General features: G+C 35.7%; 1 protein-coding gene across 1 annotated transcript in view; it reads right to left on the reverse strand.

Moving 5' to 3' along the window:
- Positions 1–851: 851 nt before the first annotated feature.
- DCN (decorin) overlaps positions 852–21,647 on the reverse strand; it is a 40,296-nt gene continuing 19,500 nt past the window's right edge. Inside the window, exons 3-8 of the mRNA XM_005446303.3 lie at positions 20,067–20,179; positions 9,827–10,040; positions 9,520–9,633; positions 8,223–8,316; positions 3,477–3,615; positions 852–2,385 (exon numbers count right to left, since the gene is read on the reverse strand). Coding sequence (XP_005446360.1) covers positions 2,191–2,385; positions 3,477–3,615; positions 8,223–8,316; positions 9,520–9,633; positions 9,827–10,040; positions 20,067–20,179 — 869 coding nt within the window. The 3' untranslated portion in view covers positions 852–2,190. The remainder of the gene's footprint in view (positions 2,386–3,476; positions 3,616–8,222; positions 8,317–9,519; positions 9,634–9,826; positions 10,041–20,066; positions 20,180–21,647) is intronic.

The following is a 21,647-nucleotide window of genomic DNA, read 5'->3' on the forward strand; positions in this document are numbered from 1 at the left end:
GAGGGCAGCAAGCCTGGTATGGGACATACCATGGGTATCACAGAAGAGGACGAGACTCAGATACTTTCTTCTGAACTTAAAGCTGCTTCTGGTTTGAAGGAAAAGCCTTAGTTTGAAGAGATTTTAAAGGCATGAAGGGAGAAATGGGAAACTTGTGAATATGTTTATATGAAATATTATGTAATAAGTATTGCTATTATTTGTTGTAAAAATCTCTTCCTATAAATTGCATCTGTATCTGCTAATTTGAACTGTGTACATAGAAACCCTGTGGAGTTGTTCAGGCTAAGACAATGCCTTTGTTCTCTATTGAAATGCCAGTGCTTAGCTTTCTGCATGAAGTCTCTCTCTGAAAAATCGCAGATATCCAACCAAGAACCAAAAGGAAAAAAAAATGTAACTGTTGATGTTCTAGAGGGTTTTCTCTTCAGTGACACAAGGGTATCATGTACTGTCAGTTTTATTTAAAAATAAAACTCAGAAGATGTGAAACCCAGAAGAAAGAATAGATGCAAATGAGGGAGATAATTGGCTACTATATGAAGGAGATAGCTAACAAAAGTGCAAACATGCTTTTTCTGTGTGATGTCTTTAGTGATTCATAATCATTTCCAATTATTTACTACTTGAATAAATGACAGCTATAAAAAGAATATATTATTTTTCTAGAAAAATTACCTGAGTGTTAGGCATGAAAAATTGTCTTGAGGCAAGAGAATTTCTGACAAATTGCTCTTACATTAGCTATCATCATACTAAAAACATTCAATTTTCAAGACTTAATCATAATTAAAGTTCTAACACACTAGGTTATGCTATCAAAACAGAAAATAAAGACAAACACTTTGGAGTTTGCCTGTATTACATTATTCTTTAATATAAATGACATACAAGTTTTACAAATTAGAGAGATTGACCTTGGAGTATTAGAGGCTGCAGAAAATTCTTTTAAGGTGACATTTTTGTTGAGTATATGTTTAGCTTTGTAGATTGACAGTAGAAATGTGCAGCCTACCTTTGATGTGCTTGCTACCCACTGGTATGGGTTGAAGAATCCCAATTTGCAGAGGGCTTCAAATCACTCTAAGAAGATACAAATTATGTCCCAGCAATGTCCAGCTAGGCCTTGCAGTTATTTCACTTCATATTTTGCTATACTTATGATTTTTCTTATAATCTAAATTCCTCAAATGCATCAGATGGGAAGCCTGCATATCTCTACTTGACAATTAAAAACATTGTTTAGAAAACAGTAAAGGATGCTGACATGTACAATGCAGAACAGTGAACTGATATTATTTTTGGTTTAGATATATACATGGATTGATACCAATGACTAAATCCTAATACCATACCCTGCAAGGCAGTCTCACTGAAGTCATTAAAACCGCTTCTGTGACCAAGGTGAGAAGTATTTGCCCTAGAGAAATTTAGTCATTGAACTCCAGATATAGGTTACAGGTTTTGCACTGCAGACTACTCATTATTTTGTTCGATAGGATTATGTTAGGCTAATCCTGAATAGCATTGCTCTAGAAGAATGGCAAACTTTAAAGAACTATGTGTACAATATGAATTTATTTAATTATATGAATTTATTTAATTTTTCCCAAAATAATGACATTAGCAACAACTTTATTTGCCTCTGCTAAATAGATACATTCAGAATTAGCTTAGTGTTATAGTGGATATTTTTAAACCTCCAGGGCTTGAAATAAATTTAAAGGAGGTAACTCTCACCTTCTCAAGTCTCAAGATGATTTGAGAGTCTTTCTTCCCTCTTTTTTTTTTTTTTTTTTTTTTTTGTGTGTGTGTGTGTGGCTATAAAAATAACCTCAATCACTATCTTTTTTTTCTTTTTTAATATAGCTTGACAAATATTTACTCCGAATCTCATATACAGTGGAATGTGAAAACTTGTAGCATTCAGCAAACTGAAAAATGCCACAGAAAGCATGCTGGAAAAGAAGGCTGAAATAAGTCAGTTTAAAGCACAGTTTGCAATTCTTTTTGATGGTATGCTTGATCTTGCACATCTGTAATGATTCATTTATTCTACATCAATGGATCATCTCCACTTTGAAGTGAAGTTTCTGGTATTTGGCATTATTGTTAGCAATAATTTTTGGAACAGGCCTATTACAACAGGTACTTTTAGCTGAAACACAACCGAACCCCATCTTTAGACATCTATTTGTAATTTCCAATCTGTACTGCAGAGCGTTCATGGATACACCGGAAAGCAGAGGGCTGGATTTCCCAGTACTGCACAGGATTGCTGAAGAGACTCACACCAGAATAGCTAGCCTTTTTGGTGTTGTAACCAAGAGGGCAAAAATCGTTGATACCAATTGAAGCTATTTTGTTGTTATGAAGGTAGACCACCTGAAAAGCACAGAAGTACAGAAGTGAGAAATAGAGCTACTATGGCAAATAAGATAAATGATTCAATGTCAAATACTCGGTATGTATTGTGCAATGTTATACAGAGTAGCAATATATCCTTTTTTTCCTAATGAATGCTTGATTCTGTTTACCTTTTGAAATACCTAGAGTATACCAAATTAGAAATAATTTCCATAGAAAAAGCAGAAACTGTGCAAGACAATCTAATAATATTACTATTATCTGATCATACTGTAACCAAAACAGGACTCAAACTTGTGGAGTTATTAATACAGTGCTGTGGTTCAGAAGCATGTGCTGTATATAAAGAATATATTTGGTACTAATTGGTTTCTCTCTAGCTCTAATGCTTTCACTCTCATGAGTGCAACTGTGCAGGACTCAGAGCCAAAGTAATCACTAACAAAGATTTAAAATAGCTGATGAATATGACTTTGCTCCAGAGTCACCATTTCAGATTAATTTTCCCAAGCTACATGCAAGTAGTGATTTTCATTTGGGAATCTTCATTCTTTGGGAGCTTTCTTTCCCATAAAAACCTAGTCCAGGTGAAGACAGATTTCAGTTGGTTCCAAGAGGCCATATTTCTAGCTATCCAACCACACGGGCCTCAAAAATACCGCTAATGTGAAACGTGTATTGAGTGTCTTTGCCCTCCTGAAGGCACAGCATTTTGAGATACCAAAGGGAATGTTCTTGTGAAAGGTTTCAAAATGTCACTGGGTAGAATTGAAAAAATCTCAGCAGATGAAATTTTCTTTGAAAGCACTTTTGAGTAAAGAGGAATTTAAAGTACATAATTCATCCCATATTTGTTGCTTCCCCTCAGACACAGAGATAACGAATGCACACCTCCAGATCTATACACCTACATAGCCACATTCACACAAAAATCAGAACAAGAATCTTCCTGTTGTATGTAAATTTTGCATGCCTATTCAGCACGAAACTTGCATCAAGTTACCTTTGCACAAATACTGTGTGCATTTCTGTTCAAGACTGAATAACCGCACAAATACTAGTAGGAATCTTTCAACTATTGCTCTCTGAGGCAGTACGATAAACTTTACCTGGATATACTTGTGTTCACCCAGCCCACCAGGTACTCTGACAAGTTCATTGTTGTTCAAGTGGAGCTCTCTCAGATGAGGCACATTGTTAAGAGACCCATTTTCAACTGAGGAAATACTGTTGAAGCTGAGACCCAATCTGGGGGAAGAAAGAAAAAAAAGAAAAAAAAGAAAAAAAATCCAAACAAAAAAATATGTTAAACTTGCCCACACAACCATCTTTCCTGGGTTGATTACTTCTCTACTCTACTGTTGTAGAACAGACCAGTCTAATTTTCAGAATTATGCATGAGGTAGAGAGGTACCTCAGAGAACTAGTTTAGCTAAACATGTTTAAATAAGTTTGACATCTAACAATGGTAATGAGCTAATTATCATTCTATCATTCAACCTGTGCCCATGGTACTGTATACTTTCATGAGATATATGACTAATCCCACTGTAAATGCATATGACATACCTTCATAGGCACCAGTCTTTTTTAAAAAGCTGAATAAGAGTTTCTTGCATGACTTTAGGAGCACTGGCTGTACCTTTCTTTGTCAAAGTACATAACCCAGGGTGACCAGAACTGTTAAGTTTAGATTTTCACCACATCCTTTGAAGATACTTATGTAGTTAGAGCCATGTTACAGACTGGAGCCATGAGCTCAGTCATACGTGATGACCTGTTCAGCAGGACACAGAAGTGGGATGCACACATTTCTCCCAGGTTCCAGTCCAGAGCTTTCATCATAAAAATCATCCTTTCTGCTTTATACATCCACATTCTGGGTTTACTAGCACAATTTATGCCCAGTTTGGAAAATCTGGTCCTATCCATGTACTTCTGTGTTAATATTATTTTGGGTTGCAATTACCAAATTACAGAATACTTTTCCAGAGACTTTCATAAGTTACAACGCTTTGTGTTGCAGTAAGGAATTCAGTGGTAATTCTGCAGGAGTTATCATCAGGAGTGTTGTCCTTTGAGAAAATTATTTCTACAGAGGCTAAACCTACTTCATCTAGTTTGCTTTATCTTTTTTCTTTAGGCAATCTTTTTTAATGTTGAGGGGAAATGCTCTAAGATTTATTAATAACTGAATCAATTAAAGAATTTAATATTGGTAATCAGAATCCTTGTGATAAAATAATTTGCTATGGATGAGTACTTTTAAATAAAGTCTTATTCATGGTAATCTACTACCTATAATTCTTTGTGGCTTGTGCCAGCTTCAAAAGTCAGAATCTGGACCTAATATAAAATCACAGAACTAATATTTCTTGTTCAATCTTTATGGCAGAGATGTTTCCAGAAATAATGTCCAAGAATGGAAGTGCATTTTATAATTTTTCTTTTAAAAATAAAAAGTTAAAGAAATATCCTATTAACTGGCAACATATAATACAAATAGTCATATCATACTTATTTAAACATTCCAGTGCTGTCAAATGATTGATGACAAAGGAGAGCTTAATGAGACCTCCTACAGACATCAACAGGGATTTATTTCACTCAGAAATAAGTTCACAGTGTCCCTTATCTTTGTTAGAATTTGTTCAGGAAGAATTTTCATTTCAAAATTATTAGAACAAAATTCCTTTTGAGTAGAGTACATCAGGATTTAGGAAAGTTTGGGAGATTTGATCCTACAGAGCAATAAGATCTTTCGAATGTCTACAAAGGAATTCAGTGATGGGTGCTCATGGTGAATGTCTTTAAAAGGATGACAAAGAAAACAAATAAAACCAAACAGTTTGGCAGAAGGCTATAAATTCTTGGTTGACACATGTCTAAATATATGTTACATATGCAGGTCTCCAAGCAGATGTGTCACACCTGGGGAGACTAGCATGAAAAAAAGCAGGTCTAACTTTCATATTAGTCTGTTGAAGCAAAAATAACCCTTTTACAGATGATAGGGATGGACAAGATCCAACTCTGCATTGTCTCATGCAGGGAAAGTCTTTTAGGGAAAGAGTGAAATGGGAGGAGTCTGTAGAAAAGTGGATCTAACTTCCACAAGCAGTGCAGTTATATGTAATTACATCTCATCTAGATGTGTTACGATCTCTCAGTCACTCGGGGCTATGGTTACAAATGAAGTCAATCTTAGTGTGTAAAATACACAGTGATTAAGAGTGTTAGGAAAGACTATGATCTTCATCTCTCTTCTTTTTCCCATGGGTAAAAAAATGGAAGAATTCAAAAAATCACTCTTGCTTAATATACTTGACATATTACTTCCTTTTATATTAGTGAATAGGTAACATTTCTCCAGTGTTTCTGCTGATTAGTCCCAGCGTTTTAAATTTTTGAAGACCATAATTAAAAGCATACCTAAAAATTGAATAAATTCTCAAGTATTTTTCCACCTTCTTTTGTCTCCAACAACCCTGCTTTTTCTCACTTTTTTAAACAAACTTCATGCTGCTCAACAATATCATTATTCTGGGCTTGATGCAACTTCTACTCTATGGAGCTAGAAATTTTCCGTAAACTTTAATAGGATATAGACATTAGTAACATCAGTGGCATAATGTATATGGAGCTCATTCCCCCATGCGATCAGCAGTCTTTATTCAGTTTACATTCATGAGATATATTTTTTTTTTCTATTGCAGCACTATATGAAGACTTTTGGAAGACTTAAGAGTAATTTTACAAGGAAAACAAAGAAACAAAAAGCAAATATTTATGTGCTGTTAGAACTCAAGAACTCAAAAGAGAATGAGCAGTAGATCTATACCAAGCTCTTGTGTGAAACATTTTACAGTTCAAAACACCTTAACACAGCAGAAGAATGACCTGTTTCTCAAAGTCTAACTGTGCTTTAGGGCAGGTATTAGACTGTTGAGCATCAGCTGTCATGACATGATCCAGGAGGAGAGCAGTCTGACCCCATACTGCTGCTCCTAAAGATATAGATGTGTCAATAAAAGCTGGGTTTTGGTAGCTTGTTTCCGTGGCATAAGGGGCAGCATGCCCCTTAAATTTATCCCATATGCCATCCTTGCCTCTCGCATAGCTGCCTCCTTTCTTCATCTGTCTGCTCCGTTATGTCCAGTGTGCACTTTTTCACCAACCTGTATTCTGCCTTACTTTTCAGCATTATGAAAGAGGATTTCTGACTATGTTCAGGTTGCATCCTTAAGCACAGGTCAGAGGGCAGTTTAAAAGCTGGTGTCTGCTCTGAGCAGCTCCACATTTCCACACAACAATCAACAGAGCATCTTTTTCTCTGTACTGTACAATCACAACAGAAGCAGACCAAGGTTCGATATTTTTAATAGTCCATCAGCATTTGCAGCATAAAACTTTATGCCTTAAGACAGATTTCCCACAATATAGCCTGTAGTGTTTTCCAAGTGTGAATGTGAAAAAGCAGAAACCCCCTGTCATCTGCAGGACAGCTGACATACCCCACACCTCCCTCCTCCAATAAAGTAAATTATGCTCTACCTGAGTAGTTATTATCTTGTTTTGGTTTTGGAAGTTTTCTTTACCATTTATCTGGGGAATGTTACATTTTATACTAAGCTTCTTTCATAAAAAAATAACTGCTTCATAGTACCCTAACGATAATCATGGGATTCTTATTTTTTCATTAAAAACCAGGTGCAGACATTTTTTGAACAGGGATGAATCTGTCATCAAATATGAACATCAAAAATTAGTTGAAAAGTCTTATTTTACAAGCTCTAGAAACCTGTTCTAAACTTTACCACTTGGAATTGCCAGATTCAAAATAAGTGTTAAGTTACTCTATACTTCATTGCACTAAAGCACTGTGCAATCTACTATAATCAACGGCAAACTTAACTCCTGTTGCTCAGTAATCTTTCTTTGATTTCTGTTTTCTGCTTTCATTATGACATGCAGAATGATTAAGATGAAGATCCAGGAATTAGATCCAGTAACCTGATTACAGACTTTTAGATCAATTACACATCTATTTCCATTTAAAAAAACATTAAGTATCATAATATTAAAATACCTTGTAGTAAAGGCCTGCTTTACTATTTTAGCATGTTATCTAATGTGAACTAATTCACAAATAACTCTGTATGTCTAGAACTACTGTTTTGGAATTCTCCTTACCTTTTCCTACAGTTAGAGAAACTTATTCAACAACATATTCTTCAATTAGCAAGGTAAAGTCACCATGAAAAAAATGACACTTTTTCATTTATATTGTATGGTTTGGTTTGGTGTTTTTTGGGGGGGTATTTTTTGGTCATGTTCTGGGACTCATTGAAGACTTGCCTTTCTTGAGAAACAAAGGAAACACTGTTGCAAGCAGTTTTGGTTCCCATGTGCTTTTTTCCTCAGTTTCCAGGGCAAATTGCATGAGAAATGCAATGTCCCAAGAAAACTGCGTGAACCAAAGATGGAAATACAATGAAAGAAGATGACATAATTAAAAATTCCAGTTTCTCTCTTTATCTTTCTTTTTTATTTTCCTTTGGGGGTTTTGGTTTGGTTGGGTTTTTTTTCTTTTCTTTTTAATTGAATCAAAGAAACAGTTGTCCTGGGCATACATCACTCATAATTGAAAACAGCTGGAAAGTGTTGTTAGAAGGAAAAAAAAAAGTGTTTTGTTCACATAAGTCAGTACACAACTCCTTAGAAGCTTTTCCTCCTAAGTTATGGAATGCCTCGATGGTAACATTCATGAAGCCCAGAATGATGTTTCTAATTATGTGTGTGGTGGTTACAATTTCAACCAATCTTTTACACAAAAAGAAGAAAAGAATTCTTACTTTGCCAAGTTGGTGAGTCCAGACAGGCCATCAGCATCAATTTTGCTGATTTTGTTGCCATCAAGGTGAAGTTCAGTAAGGGACGGGGGAAGGCCTGAAAGAGAGAACACCATCAAATCACTTTTGGTAAAGGATTGGTATCTTATTCTAAAAAGGCTTGTGTTAGACTGAGAATCTTTTACAGTAACAAAAAATTTTTTTACTAGACATGGCTCAGCACAATTCACTGAAGGAAACAAGGAACTTTCACAATCAGGGAAACTAAAAACAACTAGTAACAATTTATTTAGCATGAAATAAAATCAAGCTCCCAAGGTCATCATAAAAGTTAATTCTTAAAAACCAGATAAATTATATTCTTCTCAGATATGAATTCTGGCCTTCATGATTATGTAAATGGTTCAAGGTAAGAGAAAGAGCCTTCACTTTAGCCAGCCTATCCACATACATAAATCTACAAACATTGATTTTTAACAAATAACAGCAGCTGAAAATGAGATTATACAGCTGAGGTAAAATAATTATTTTTTTTATTTTAGGTAGGGCACACAGTATTTTGCAAATTCTGTTTATCAGGAAAAAAAAATTGGAACCAAGTATTTTAACTATCTGAGGTCCCTCAAAGGAATATCCAAAACAGGAAATGTGGGAAGAAAGAAATAACAACTAGTATTACCTTTGAAAAAGTTTTCAGCTCTTTTGAAACAATCTGCTGACTGTAGTATGAATAAATTGAATATAATTTCCTTTGGAATGGAACCATTCTGGTTTGTTTTATTTTGTTATGTTTTTTAATAAGTTATTTTGAAGTTCTTATTTTGTAGCAATTTGCCATGAAGTACTCTTAAAAATAGCAAATGTTTCTGTTTTGTATAAGAATAGTATTTGTGGCTTCAAACTCCAGACTTGTGGAGCGCTGATTTTATGCTTGTAGAACTTCAGTTGATTCTACTTGAGTTTACATCTGTTTAATGGTGATCAGGCTCACCAATCAGGGTTGGAGGGTGAAAATATTCTTCTACTTTATATTTCAGTTATGAGACAAGAAAAGCAGAATATCATAAAATGGCTTACTTTTAACAATGCATCTCTTGTAGAGCTTCTCATAATAGAAAACCAAAATTTGCCAAGCCAATAAAAGTCAACTGACCAAAAAATGAAGTAGTCAAGTAATGGGTACTCTAAGGACTGACTCAGAACTCAGGATTCTTCCATAATAATATTTTTTTTTCTGGCTGACTAGAAGTCACTATATTATACTTGTGCAAATCTTTGTAATATTAATTGTATTTCTTACCTTTTGGGATGCTAGTAATGTTGGTGTCTGCGATACGGATGTAGGAGAGCCTCTTCATCCCCTGAAAAGCTCCATTTTCAATGCCTGAACTCTTGATTGGATTGGTGCCTAGTTCTGCCAACAAAACACGGTCATGAGCTTTGCTGCAGTGTAGGTACCTACAGCCTTCAGGTCAAAGCTAAAACTCACTTTGGAGGTACAATTTATTGGAGCATTTCTTGACTTTCTACATAAAATCACTGACTGAACTAAAACATCATCTTGAAAAAACAGAGTTGATTTTTTTTATAATTTCTTATGCTCATACCTAAGACAATCACTTGATTCAGTCCATTAAAGACAGCTTTCCTCAACTTGGAGATCTCATTCTCATGAGCCCGTATCTCCTGGAGAGACTTCGGCATGTTTTCTGGGAGTTCCTTCAGGTTGTTCTTGGACAAGTAAAGCCTTTCCAGCTTCTTCAGAGGAGCAAAAGCTAATGGGCTGATTTTGCTGATTTTGTTGTTAACAAGGATCAATGCCTGTGGAGTAATAATGAAGGAGATCTCAGATGATCACTAGGGAAATTATTTTAGGAATTAAACATTTTAAAATGATGATTCTTTTATAATATTTTTGATGCCTTTTGACAGTCAATCTAGTGAGCTGAAGAAAATACAATGCAGTACTAAAACAAATAGATAAAGAACTTCTGAAATGGTGAAAGATAAACAAGGCCTACATAATAAATGCAAGTGAGCACTTCATCACTGAGGTATATGCAGCTTCTCTTAACATCCATAATCGATACTCCAGAATAAGTGCCACCCTTCCATTTGAAAGTTGTAAAGAACAAGACATGCACATAAAATTAACATTTTCAGGTTTATTTGAGGGTTTTTTTCCATTTTTTTTTTATTCTGAGGATACTTTTATACCTTACCCATCATCACACAACCATCCTAACCAGTTTTTTTCTGAACAGAATATTCTATGATTCTATACAGTGAAGGCACAGTCCAGCTTAGTAAAAGTATTCTTATCATTACCTCTTTCCTGTTAGTTGTAGAGACTGCACTGATTAGATTTCTGTCTGATAATAACCTCCTTTTTGTAAAGATATAAGCTTTTTTTTTTTTTTTGGTAAGTGTACCTTGGTACAGGAGGGGAGCAATTTGAAGCATCATACTGTAAGATCTGCAGTTAGGTATCATGGACCATATTCATAATGGCTATTATGTAGGTGCTTAATCTAATTCTCACAACTGTGATATCTAGACTCAGGGTAACTAAGCAAATTAGCTCTCCATACAGTCAGGGGAGAAATGCTTCTATGAAAACTCTGTTACCTGTCATAAGTGGTCCCAGTATGCCTCTGGAATTTCACATTAATGCTAAGTCTCTGATTTACCAAACAGGACATAAAAAGGGAAAAGAAAGTCCCATCACTGTTAGAACATTAATGCAGCTACTGGAAAGGATTTCAGATACGATACACATCAGAATGAATTGTATAATTCCATTTGTTTTCTATCTACTTATCAGACTTACAGTGCTGCATGTTTGTGCAGTGAATTAGGTAGAATGGGCTGTATAAATATAGATATAATATCTGCTTAGATTCATTACTAGAAAATAGCTAAAGACCATCTTTGTTCACTAACTCCATGATGCTGTTTTTAGAAACAGAAGGCAACAGTTACTGCTAAACCACAATTTTTTTATATTGCATACACTATAGTTAAAATTCAGTGCATTTTAATACACAATATTTTCAGAATTACACTTTAGTCTCTTTCCTAGAGGAAAACTGAGCATTCAACTCTTTCCACAGTCAGTTAAGTATTAAAACAGTGCCAAGAGGTGTATCAGCATCTGTGACAGCACCTCTCCACCATGGAAACAGAAAGAGAGGTGAGAAGATAGCTTAAAATAGTATTTTATTTGTGGGGTTTTTCCCTAATGCATTCCTTTTGCAGATCACTCTAAGCAAAGAAAGCAGTATGTTCTGTACATTGTTTAACTGAATACACGTAAAGCTGAGCATATCTGGTTTTAATTTTGTATGCTAGCTAGCATTTGCAAGAGGAAGGAGAAAAGGTCACTCACAGTTCAGCAGAGTATTTCCCTAATGATGAGGCTCTCCCAAAATAAATATATTGGTCAGTGGAAGCCATGACCCCAACAGTCTTTTATTTGAGCCTGAGCTATAAGAACTGCCATGAAAACACATGGGGTACACATGGGGTGTGGTTTCCTGAGTCATCATTGCCAGAATTGTGATACAGATGTAGGTTCTGCCTATGGTGTAGTACAGCTACCTGCACAATATTTGGACATAGGAAATAATTCAGTTATAAGGGATACAGTCTGAATTATGCAGATGAGTCTCTTTCCTTGTTTATATCGTAATAAGTGAATAACTGAATGTGCAACTGCTAGTTACATTCTTCTTTTTTTTTTTCTTTCTTAATTTTCCCATGGATTTCTTTTCCATATAAATCAACATTCAAGGAATTGAGACTTGAAATTTTTATCGTGCATCCTGTTTTGTTCTGCTTGGTCATTTATTTCAGCTAAAAGCCTCCCTTACCTTTATTCCTTCTTTATTTGATTTATTTTAACTTTGTTGCCTTTCAGATAAAACATTTGGGCTATGATTATCACAGCTGATGATCTGATGTGAAATATTTCTTGCTGGAAATAGGTAGGCATACATTCAGCTAGGCACTGCAATGTAAATATTCTCTGAGCTGTTGATGTTAGGAGGTTTGTTACAGGTCTTCAGAGCAGAACTGATAGTCCTGACCAAAACCAGAAATTATCTAAGTATTTAGGATTTATCTGTTCAATTTGCCAATGCTTTTTCCTGAATATGATCATGTTATCTTGAGGAAACACACAGAAATGTTGTTTTATTCAAACATTCAGAAAGTCTCACACTTAGAAATGATGGTATCTATCAAAGGTGTGTTTAAAAATACTGATTTCACAGTGGAATAGTGTGTATGGTGGCATAAGGTGGAAGGTATCACAAGCCTGTAGTTTTCAACTTTTTTTGTACCAGAATATCATTTCCCACTTACACCCCACTCTGCAAGCTCCTGCTCCTGGTATTATAAGCCTGCATTATTTTTCCACACTGTTGTACAGCTGTAAAAAAGAAAAAAATAAACCCACACATCAGAATTCACAGGAGAAGTTTTACTGTCTCCCAGAGCAACAGAAAATGATGAGGATAACACACCAGCACAACACCTGGCAAGCCATACCCCTGGGTTCCTTTCCCACTTCACAATAACTCTATTATATGTAAGACTTGAAGACCAAGCTATTAGCCTTGGAGCAATACTGTTTGCTTTCCTCAGAATGTGCACCGTATGGTCTGCATGTAACAAAAGTTAAAACAAAACAAAACGAAATAAAACAAAAAACTCAGGGGAATTTAGAGGTCAGTGAAAACAGGAACTAAAGGAGCAAAACCTAGGGAAAACATCTGCAGCAGTGCTATTGAGGAAGGGATGTTAGGCAAAAATACACACATGGACTAGCTATCCTGAATAAAGCCCAGATGGCATGGTGGGGCATTATATACATCTCGTTAAAGGACATACAAAAATTTTTTACAGAGCAAGAAGTACTTGGAGGGAAAAATAAAGGTCAGCCTGGAAGTGCTGAAAGTGCTGGAGCCCTTGGCCACAGATAGCACTTGTGGTGGTATATGAAATGATTTGGCAGAAATCTAAGAGCCTAGAACAGAGCCACAGGAATTGATACTTGTATTCAAAATCTATCTTCTTCAACATTTCCATTTTAGTGAATGGAAAAAGATATTTCTGTTAAAATGCACACACACACACACCAGGAAAAAAAAAAAAAAAAAAAAGAAAGAAAAAAAAGAGTTGAAGAATATCACCAATCCACAATACAAAAGGCTGAGCACAGGAATGTACACCTTTCAGATTGATTTCGTATGGGTGTTAAGATATTTAGCCATAGGTAAGAAAAGAGGCAGGAAAGAAGGAGAAAATAAAGAGATGTAAATACATCAAGTACTAAAGACATCACTTAGGCTAGGAGGGTTCATGGCAATTTCCTATGGATAAGAGAAAAATTAGCTTCCATCCCCATTTCCCTGAGATAAAGCCTTTTCCCCTTGTCATTTATAGCATGTAAATGTTGCATGGTAAACATTGAGTCTGTTATAATATTGCACTGTGATAATACCTATGAACCACCTTATCATGACCAGCAGTTTAAGTAGTGCTCACAGAGGAAAAAAAATCCAAGCTTTGCTCCAAAGATGGCTTACTTTTTACTGAAACACCTCTGGTATTAGCATAGTCAGGGAAAAAAAAAAAAAACGAACTAAAATTCCTGTATGACAGGAATAGATGCTGGCTCCATTGAAGTCAGTGGGAGTCTGGCCATTTCGCTCCCTCTGGCCTGGTTTCTACCTCAAATATTTATTCCCAAAACAAATAGGAGGATTCATAATTCAGGAAAATTTGGGAACATTTGTTGGCAGGCTTGTGTCAAAATACACCCTGACAAACTGCAGAGGGAGTGTGTGGCAATCCTGTAGGAACTAGTTAGCATATGGCTGCTCTTCTGGGATTACCAAAATTTACAATTTTTGCCCTGCCTGGGGTGGGGAGCAGTGGATTGTATTTTGGGGTGTAATCTCATTATGTGAGAATCTCAGGGGATTGATCTGTGAGATTTTCATCCCTACTTCTATTCTTCCTAGTTTAGAATACCTTGAAGAGACAGCCTTGCCAAAATCAGAAGTGAACTGTGAAATGATCAGCAAATTATTATGAGCCATAGTACATGGTGATACATCTGTTTTGCCAGCTGGGGATGGTACTCTTACCTAACATCAAGTCTTTAATGATGCATGCATCCTTCAGGGTTTAAACTGAAAAGTCAATCTGCTGACCCGATGGAATTTCTTTAATTTCCTGGGTTATGTATTACATTATTACCTGGTTTTTATTACAGTTCTGCTAGGAACAGTAATGGCTTAGGAACGGTAAGCTCAGGAGTCAGGCAATCAAGTAAAAAAAATAATAATTTTCATTCTTTTTGTTTGCCTTGTGTTTTTAGCTAAGTGATAACCTGGATATATAGACAAGCTTTTCTGTCAAATTATTAGAAGTGGATAGTGACTTAGGAAAAAAATTAATGAAGAACACAAAAAATAAAAACCAGAACTTGACTTTCTCCTCTAATTGTGTTATACCAGGAGACAGAATTCTACAAAATAAGTCTTCATTTTGAAATTAATTTAAAAAATCATGAACATTGGTAAACTTGAAGGAACCAAGAGCCTCTGGATCCAAGGAGGTCTCTGAACAGGATTCCAGATTTTACGTCTCCTGAAGGGCCTATGATCTACAACTAAGGCAGGAAAAGCATAAAGGTATAAAAAACCCATGATGGTGCAATTATTCTTTATTTGTTGTTACTTAAATTCTTTGGTAGGGTTTAGTAGTAACCCTACCAAACCCAGGGTCAAGGGAACATAGCTGAGAAAGGCAAGGAAAAAGGGACGACAGAGGAACAATAGGGAAGAGATGAATGAACTGTGAGGGAAGGAGATGGCAAGGCACTAAAACAACAGCCTGTCAGCATGAATGACAGACTGGGGAAAGCAGTTTGGTCACATCCACAGAACCCTGCTGGATAATCTCACAAAACCAAGGAGCCTGCCGCAGATCTAGTTTGTGTGGTGTTCGAGCTCCCACTGATAAGTCTTGTGTAACGTGACTTGCACAGATGACCAGGGGACAGATGGTTCTACACTTTCCTGCTCCAACAAAGCATAATTCTAATGCTCTGGAGTTCTAGAGAATCTTTCAACACTGTCCTTATCTACTGAATCAAGCATTTTGGTTATTTATCTTATCACAATTTGCTTGTTTATTTTATTGCTGTATTCCATAAAATTTTCTTTTTTCTTTAGCTGTTTAGTTTAGCTGACTTTTTCCAGAATTTTAAGGACCTCAAAGTATTTTTTTTTCTGTTGTTCTCCTCACACAAAAAGATCTTAACCCTCTGCTCATTAAAAATATTTTGCATGTATGTTTCAGTGGAAAATCTCATTGTGTGTTAAACATAATGCAAAGGAGAGCCTGAGGCAACAACAGCTCCCTAAGGGAGTCCTGCCTTTCAGATTAACCTTTTTTGTTTTCAGAATATTTGTTAGAAACTTACAGCTGCATCATGTTGAAAAAAAAATGTAAAAAGGTATTCTTCAGTCCCATGAAGAATGTTTGCCATTGATGATAGTGGAAATTGAGTTCAGAGGTAGAAACTGGACATAGATGTCTGTCTGGTTTTTACAGTATGCTGATGGTTACTGATTCTTCATTCTGTGATTTGCAGAGCATTATGTTTATTTAACTTTTCTTTTAATTATCCCTTGGTAAAGGGAACTGAAGCTGTAATGAGCCTTCAGAAGACTGTGTTCTTTCATTAATATTTTTTGATCTGTTAGGGACTTTATGGATCCCTGGAAGATGTTCTTAGACTTCTCTTCAGTTAATCTGGGCTCTTGCCTTCCATAGGGAGCCTTCTTTTGATAAAAAAAAAAAAGGGGGGGGGGGAAGGAGAAAAAAAAAAAGACTGCTTGAAACTTCTAATGCAATACATGATTTTTTTCCTCTTGATATTACTACAAGGAGTGTTTCAGTTTATTTGCCCATACATCTAATGCTGATAATGCCTTAATGTAGATATGGTCATAACCTTAAGTCCCAGGTTTAAATATCTTATCTCTTTTGTGCAGGTCTTTTCCTTCAGTATAAATACAACTGGGTTTAGCGCTGTTGTATGCACAGCCATGGCTTTGGATAGTCCTGCCAGCTTAAATTAAGTAACATTCCATTTGATTTCAAGCCAATAATGCATTTGTCTTCTTTTGCTGTACTAACACTGTGCCATTGAAAAATTCCTGTTGGAAAAGCATGCAGTCACTATTCTGTTGTTTGTGCTGTTCTTATAGTGATCTAATACACAGTAGTTTCTTTTACCTCTTTTTCCAAGTGCCAGGTGTTATACTGGTTTGCTTTGGCTTTGCCACACAGCATGCAACTCCATGTGCTGTTTTTGTAGACTCCTCCTTCACTCTGCATGAGGCCTTACTCATGTAGTATTTTGGATTCTTTATTGTGTCCATGGGGTCAAAGTACTGTGCTCTATCCAGAAGTGTCAGTCTGCCTGGAAAATTCTGACAGTTTCATAGAAGTATTTTTGCTTTGGTTTTTTTTTTTCCCCCTTGGCTTTTCCATAGCACCTCTCTGATTGCTTTGCCACAGGTCTAAATCATAAGCAAGTTTTCACATAATATCAGACAGTTTTCTGAAACCACAAAACTCAATCCTCGGCCCTAAAAAAAGACTGTCTTCAATTTTTTCCCTATTCTTCCAAGTCCTCTGCTAATAAAATGTACCTTATCTTTCATTTTTAAATAGCGTAAAGTCTCACTGAGTGTTTATAATATAACATTAATAGTTTGGCCACTTTTACCTGAATAAATCTAAAAATATAAAAACATGAAGTGCTCCAAAACTGTTGACTCTGGTGTTTTCTGGTAAGCATCTATTATTTGCAGATAAATATTCTCTTAATTGTATCCTTTCTTACTTGCCATATTTTCAAAGTTGCAGATATTAACCACTATTTTACCTACTCTGGAAAATTTTCTGATATAAAGAATATTTTTGTAGGTACTAATTTATCTTTCATTTCTTTTTCTGTGTATTGTGCACTCAAAACAAGCATTTACATTTATGCTGAAAGAGAAGCTATGGGCAAGTTATAGGTAGATCCTTTCTTCTCTTCTTAATTCGTGTGGGTTTTAGTACAAATTGAACTTTAGATTTGCCCCAAGTTGTTCATGAAAATCTCTTCTAGATCTATTACACCTGTGGTTGGTGGTGTCTATAGGAATTAGGAAGGAATTTTAAATGAATATTCAAAAGGAATAAACTGAATATACTGTTCATTTTTTCAAGATCTATGAAAATTAGGATTAAAGAAATTGTTCCCTTAGCTGATCACTTCATGCAAGAGGTTAATTGAAGTTGCTGATAATTTTAGATTTTGGAACAATAATACAGGTAATTTATGTAAATCTTCCTGTTTTAGTAGAGTATAAGAAGGTTTAGTAAAGTCTAAGAAGTCTAGAGATGAACATCATACTGTAAAGTGTAACACTATCACAAGTCATATTCATCAGGGAATTTAAAAAAAGGGATTAAAAAGCATATACATGATATATATATGCATATATGTATATCTCACATACACACATATATCTCCTTAAAACAGAAGTGAGAATAGAGCTCTATCAACAACAAAGATTTTGAGTTATATTTATCTAAAAACAATATCCCTTTTTCTCTATGGCTCTGAAGAATATTTAGTTGCAATGTGGGGAATGGGAATCATTCCCAGATATTACGTAAGAAGAAGAATGATGCCTGCTGAGAGTAAAGATGGTGCCTAGTCACATAAATGTACCACATAACTAAATTATTATTTGGGGGAGGAGATGAGAGGATCGTTTTTTGTTCTTGAGTAAATCCAGGAAAACTGCATTGTTCAGAAGGTTATTTGTTAAAACTTATCTTACTATTTTCATTCTTCTGTATGTTTCCCACTGGTCCCTAAGCATGCACTTATTTTGGAACTTACCCTTGGGAGTAAGACAAACAAATAATCTCTTCCCTGAAGAGTTATCTATTTAATTCGCTATTAAATTATACCTGCTGTAAGAAAATAAAGAAAAGCAGCCCACAGAGTTAACCTCAGTGAGATTACATAGTTCACAATACCTTAACTCACAGCAGGATGTATAACAGAGACCTGAGCTGAGTGCCAAGTAGGCAGAAGTCACTGGGGGAAGTGCTTTTTTCATCTGCAGTACCATGCTCTAACTCATTCCATGCAGCGTCATGAAGAAGGATTGTGAAAAGATTTATTTCACTGATGAGACATTTCTCTTTTTTAGCACTTTACAGGTGACCTTTACTGTAAACACAAGATTTCTTTCCAAGGTGTAAGAAAACCAAAACAAGTGGACAGGAATTAGGGTTGCAAATCTGTTCAGTAGCCAAGCAGAGGAATTGAAAAAAAAAAAATTCTCAGCTCATTCTAAAACCAAGTCAGATGAAACGTCATGTAGAAGCACCTACTTCTCTTTTTTAACTGTAGAGGTTATCTATGTAACTAGTTCAAGTATAGATACCTATGTTAAAATTAGATGACATGAACCTCAGCGTGGCTTACTGATACAGTTCATTATGGACAGACTGGCATTGTGCCTATTCCTAGAAAATTTTGTAAACTTTTCCTCTTGATGTTGCATTAAAACAAACATTTAAGAGGGAATTTGGAAGCAATAAAGGAGATAAATGTTTACAGGATTTATTTTTTTCCTCTCAAGTATAAGTGGCTGAATGCAGATTCTTTTTAAAACAGTGCTTGTCTGGGTGATAACATTGGCATCACGAACAGATAAATAGTGGGAGCTGGTTTCTTGGTTGTGAATGAAAACAGCATAGAAAGAGGCTGTGAAGAGCCAGGAAAACAAAGCCGGGTAGTTTACATTGGTTACAATCAAAAAGGATCAAATGGAATAATACACAGGATAAATTGATTTGGTGAAAGGCTAGAAAAAGAGTATTTTCAGAAATATGACTGAGTTGGGGTATTACTTTCAAAGGCAGAGGAGTAATATCCTTTTTCTGATCGTGAAAGAAAGAGATTATTTCAACCGAATTGAGGGAAGACTATGAGGTATGAATTTTAAGGTGTTGATTAAAAGTATAGAAATAAAGGAGAAGGACAGAGAAACAAAAATTTGGAAACAGAGGAAGGTAGTTGTCTGATGGAAACTTGGAAAAGAACAGGGGAACCAGAAAAAAAGGCAGTCACAGAAACCAGGGCAGGAAAATATTTCAGCAAAGAGAAAACCAGACAGCAGTTTTTTGAAGAGACTGGCAGGTAAAGGAGGATGAGGATGGAGTTTGCTGGGAGGAGGTTATTGCAACAACACAATTCCATTGCAGTTCAGGTTGCAGAAGGTTGATTTGAAAAGATTCTTGAACTAAAATTAGTACAGAGAAACTGCTGACAAACATGGCATATTCAAATCTCTGTGGGCTCAGAGGTGAGGGGAAGGAATACAGTAATGAGTGAGTGAGGTTGCAGGGTCGAGATGGATCCGCTTTTTAAATAGAAATAGCCAAGCCACTGTGCCAAAGGGACTGAAAACATAAATGACTAGGTGAGAGAAGTTATGATGGAGACCAGGAGACTGAATGGACAGGAGGCAGGTATGAAGAGATGAAAAGAGATGAGAAATTTCTGTGGTGTGAGAAGAGTTTGCAGGAGAGGAATGGGAAAGGAAACACACAGGCTGGGCTGGTGAAGGAAGATCACAGAGTATTTCATCAGTTTTCCTTAAAAACCTGAGTACCAGGCCAAAACCACATTTCATCCCCCCTCCCCCTGCCTTCTTTTTTTTTTTGCAAATATTAGTTAGTTTATACACTTACATGAAGATTCTTCAAGTTCTTGAAATCTCCCTCTTTAATTTCAGTGATTTTGTTGTTCTGTAAGTCCAGAAGAGTTGTGTCAGGAGGAAGATCTTTTGGCACTTTTTCCAGACCTAGGGACAGTGAAAAGAAAGAATTGACTTTGAAGGAAACTTTAAATAGGGATCATTACTCTTCTTAGCAGCATTTACCCTTCACTAAACACCATTTCTAGAACTCATTTCCTGAAAAAGCTTATGAAGACTTATCTGAAAGTATTTCTGTCCCCAGCCAGTCAAAGGGAGTTTTATTTTGCTATGTCAAAACAAAATTTATTTATTCACATTTCCATTATGCTGTTTCCTGAAACTATATCTGAGTTATAGCTTGAAGCAACATATCGATTTAGGAAAATTATTTCTAACACATTTAATTCCACTGAATTGTGTGAATAAATATCGCTTTCAGAAGGAGGTATGGTATTTATTAATTTCACTGTGTGTTAGTTTTTGTGGACAGAGAACATTTCCTGCTATTTTGCTATTTAAAAGGTAGTAAGCCTTTCTGAAAGAAGTACGTTAGTTAATTATAATAATTTCCAGAAAAAATACTGTTTGACAGTAACTGTCCACCTTAAAAAAAAAAAAAAACAAAACAAAAAAAACAACACAACCAAAAAAAAACCCAAAAAAACCACCAACAATCCACGTCCCCCCTTTTCTTTTATCTGAAGCTATGTCCAAGTTTTCTGGAGAACAAATCTCTTGGTCTCACTACAACAGCCAAAAGAACATCAGACAGTTTAAATTAAAGACTCTCTTTGGGACTATTTTCTGAATAGCTGATATGTAAGTACGATGAAGTCATGGAAATGAAATTATTTAGTGTTAAATAACACTTGCTTTACCCAGTTTTCCTTTCATACTGTGACTTGGAATAGAGCAAATCTTTTACAGTCATTCTGATTTACCACAAAATTAAAATGTTCTTTCCTAAATAGTTTTTTTTTTGGGGGGTTGTGTTTTTTTTAATAGAATGTGAAATGCTAAACAAATGGTAGACACTAATAAAGTCTCTGCATGGGCATCTAATAGAAGTGGACTTCTCTGCCTAGCAGTCTTTTTATCAGTAAATATTTTAAAAAATATTTCTTGAACTGTATTTGAATTGCCCTGAGAAAGATCGCTTTGTAAGTATCACCAGTGTCTCCCCAGTATGATGATGGACTGCGTGATACTGTTCTCAGATGAAAGATATGTGTCTCCATATATTGTTTCTTTAAACCTATCTATTTTAATCTGAAACATGGCATTGCAAACACAGTGAAATATGCTTGCCCAGAGGTAAGATGTGCTTTGCCCACAAAGGTTGTGGAGTCTCCATCCTGGGAGATATTCAGAAGTTGACAGGACTCAACCCTAAGCAACCTGATGTATCTGACCTTACTTTAGCAGGAGACAGACAAGATAATCTCAAAAGGTGACCTCCAGACTCAACAATTCTGTGATTCTGTGATATTTAAGGTTCACCACAAATGTGTTTTCACACCTGGAACATAGCTTTCTCTGTCAAAATCCAATGTTAAGCAAACCCGCTTCTCTT

Source organism: Falco cherrug, chromosome 5, assembly GCF_023634085.1.
Source record: "Falco cherrug isolate bFalChe1 chromosome 5, bFalChe1.pri, whole genome shotgun sequence".
Taxonomy (NCBI): Eukaryota; Metazoa; Chordata; class Aves; order Falconiformes; family Falconidae; genus Falco; species Falco cherrug.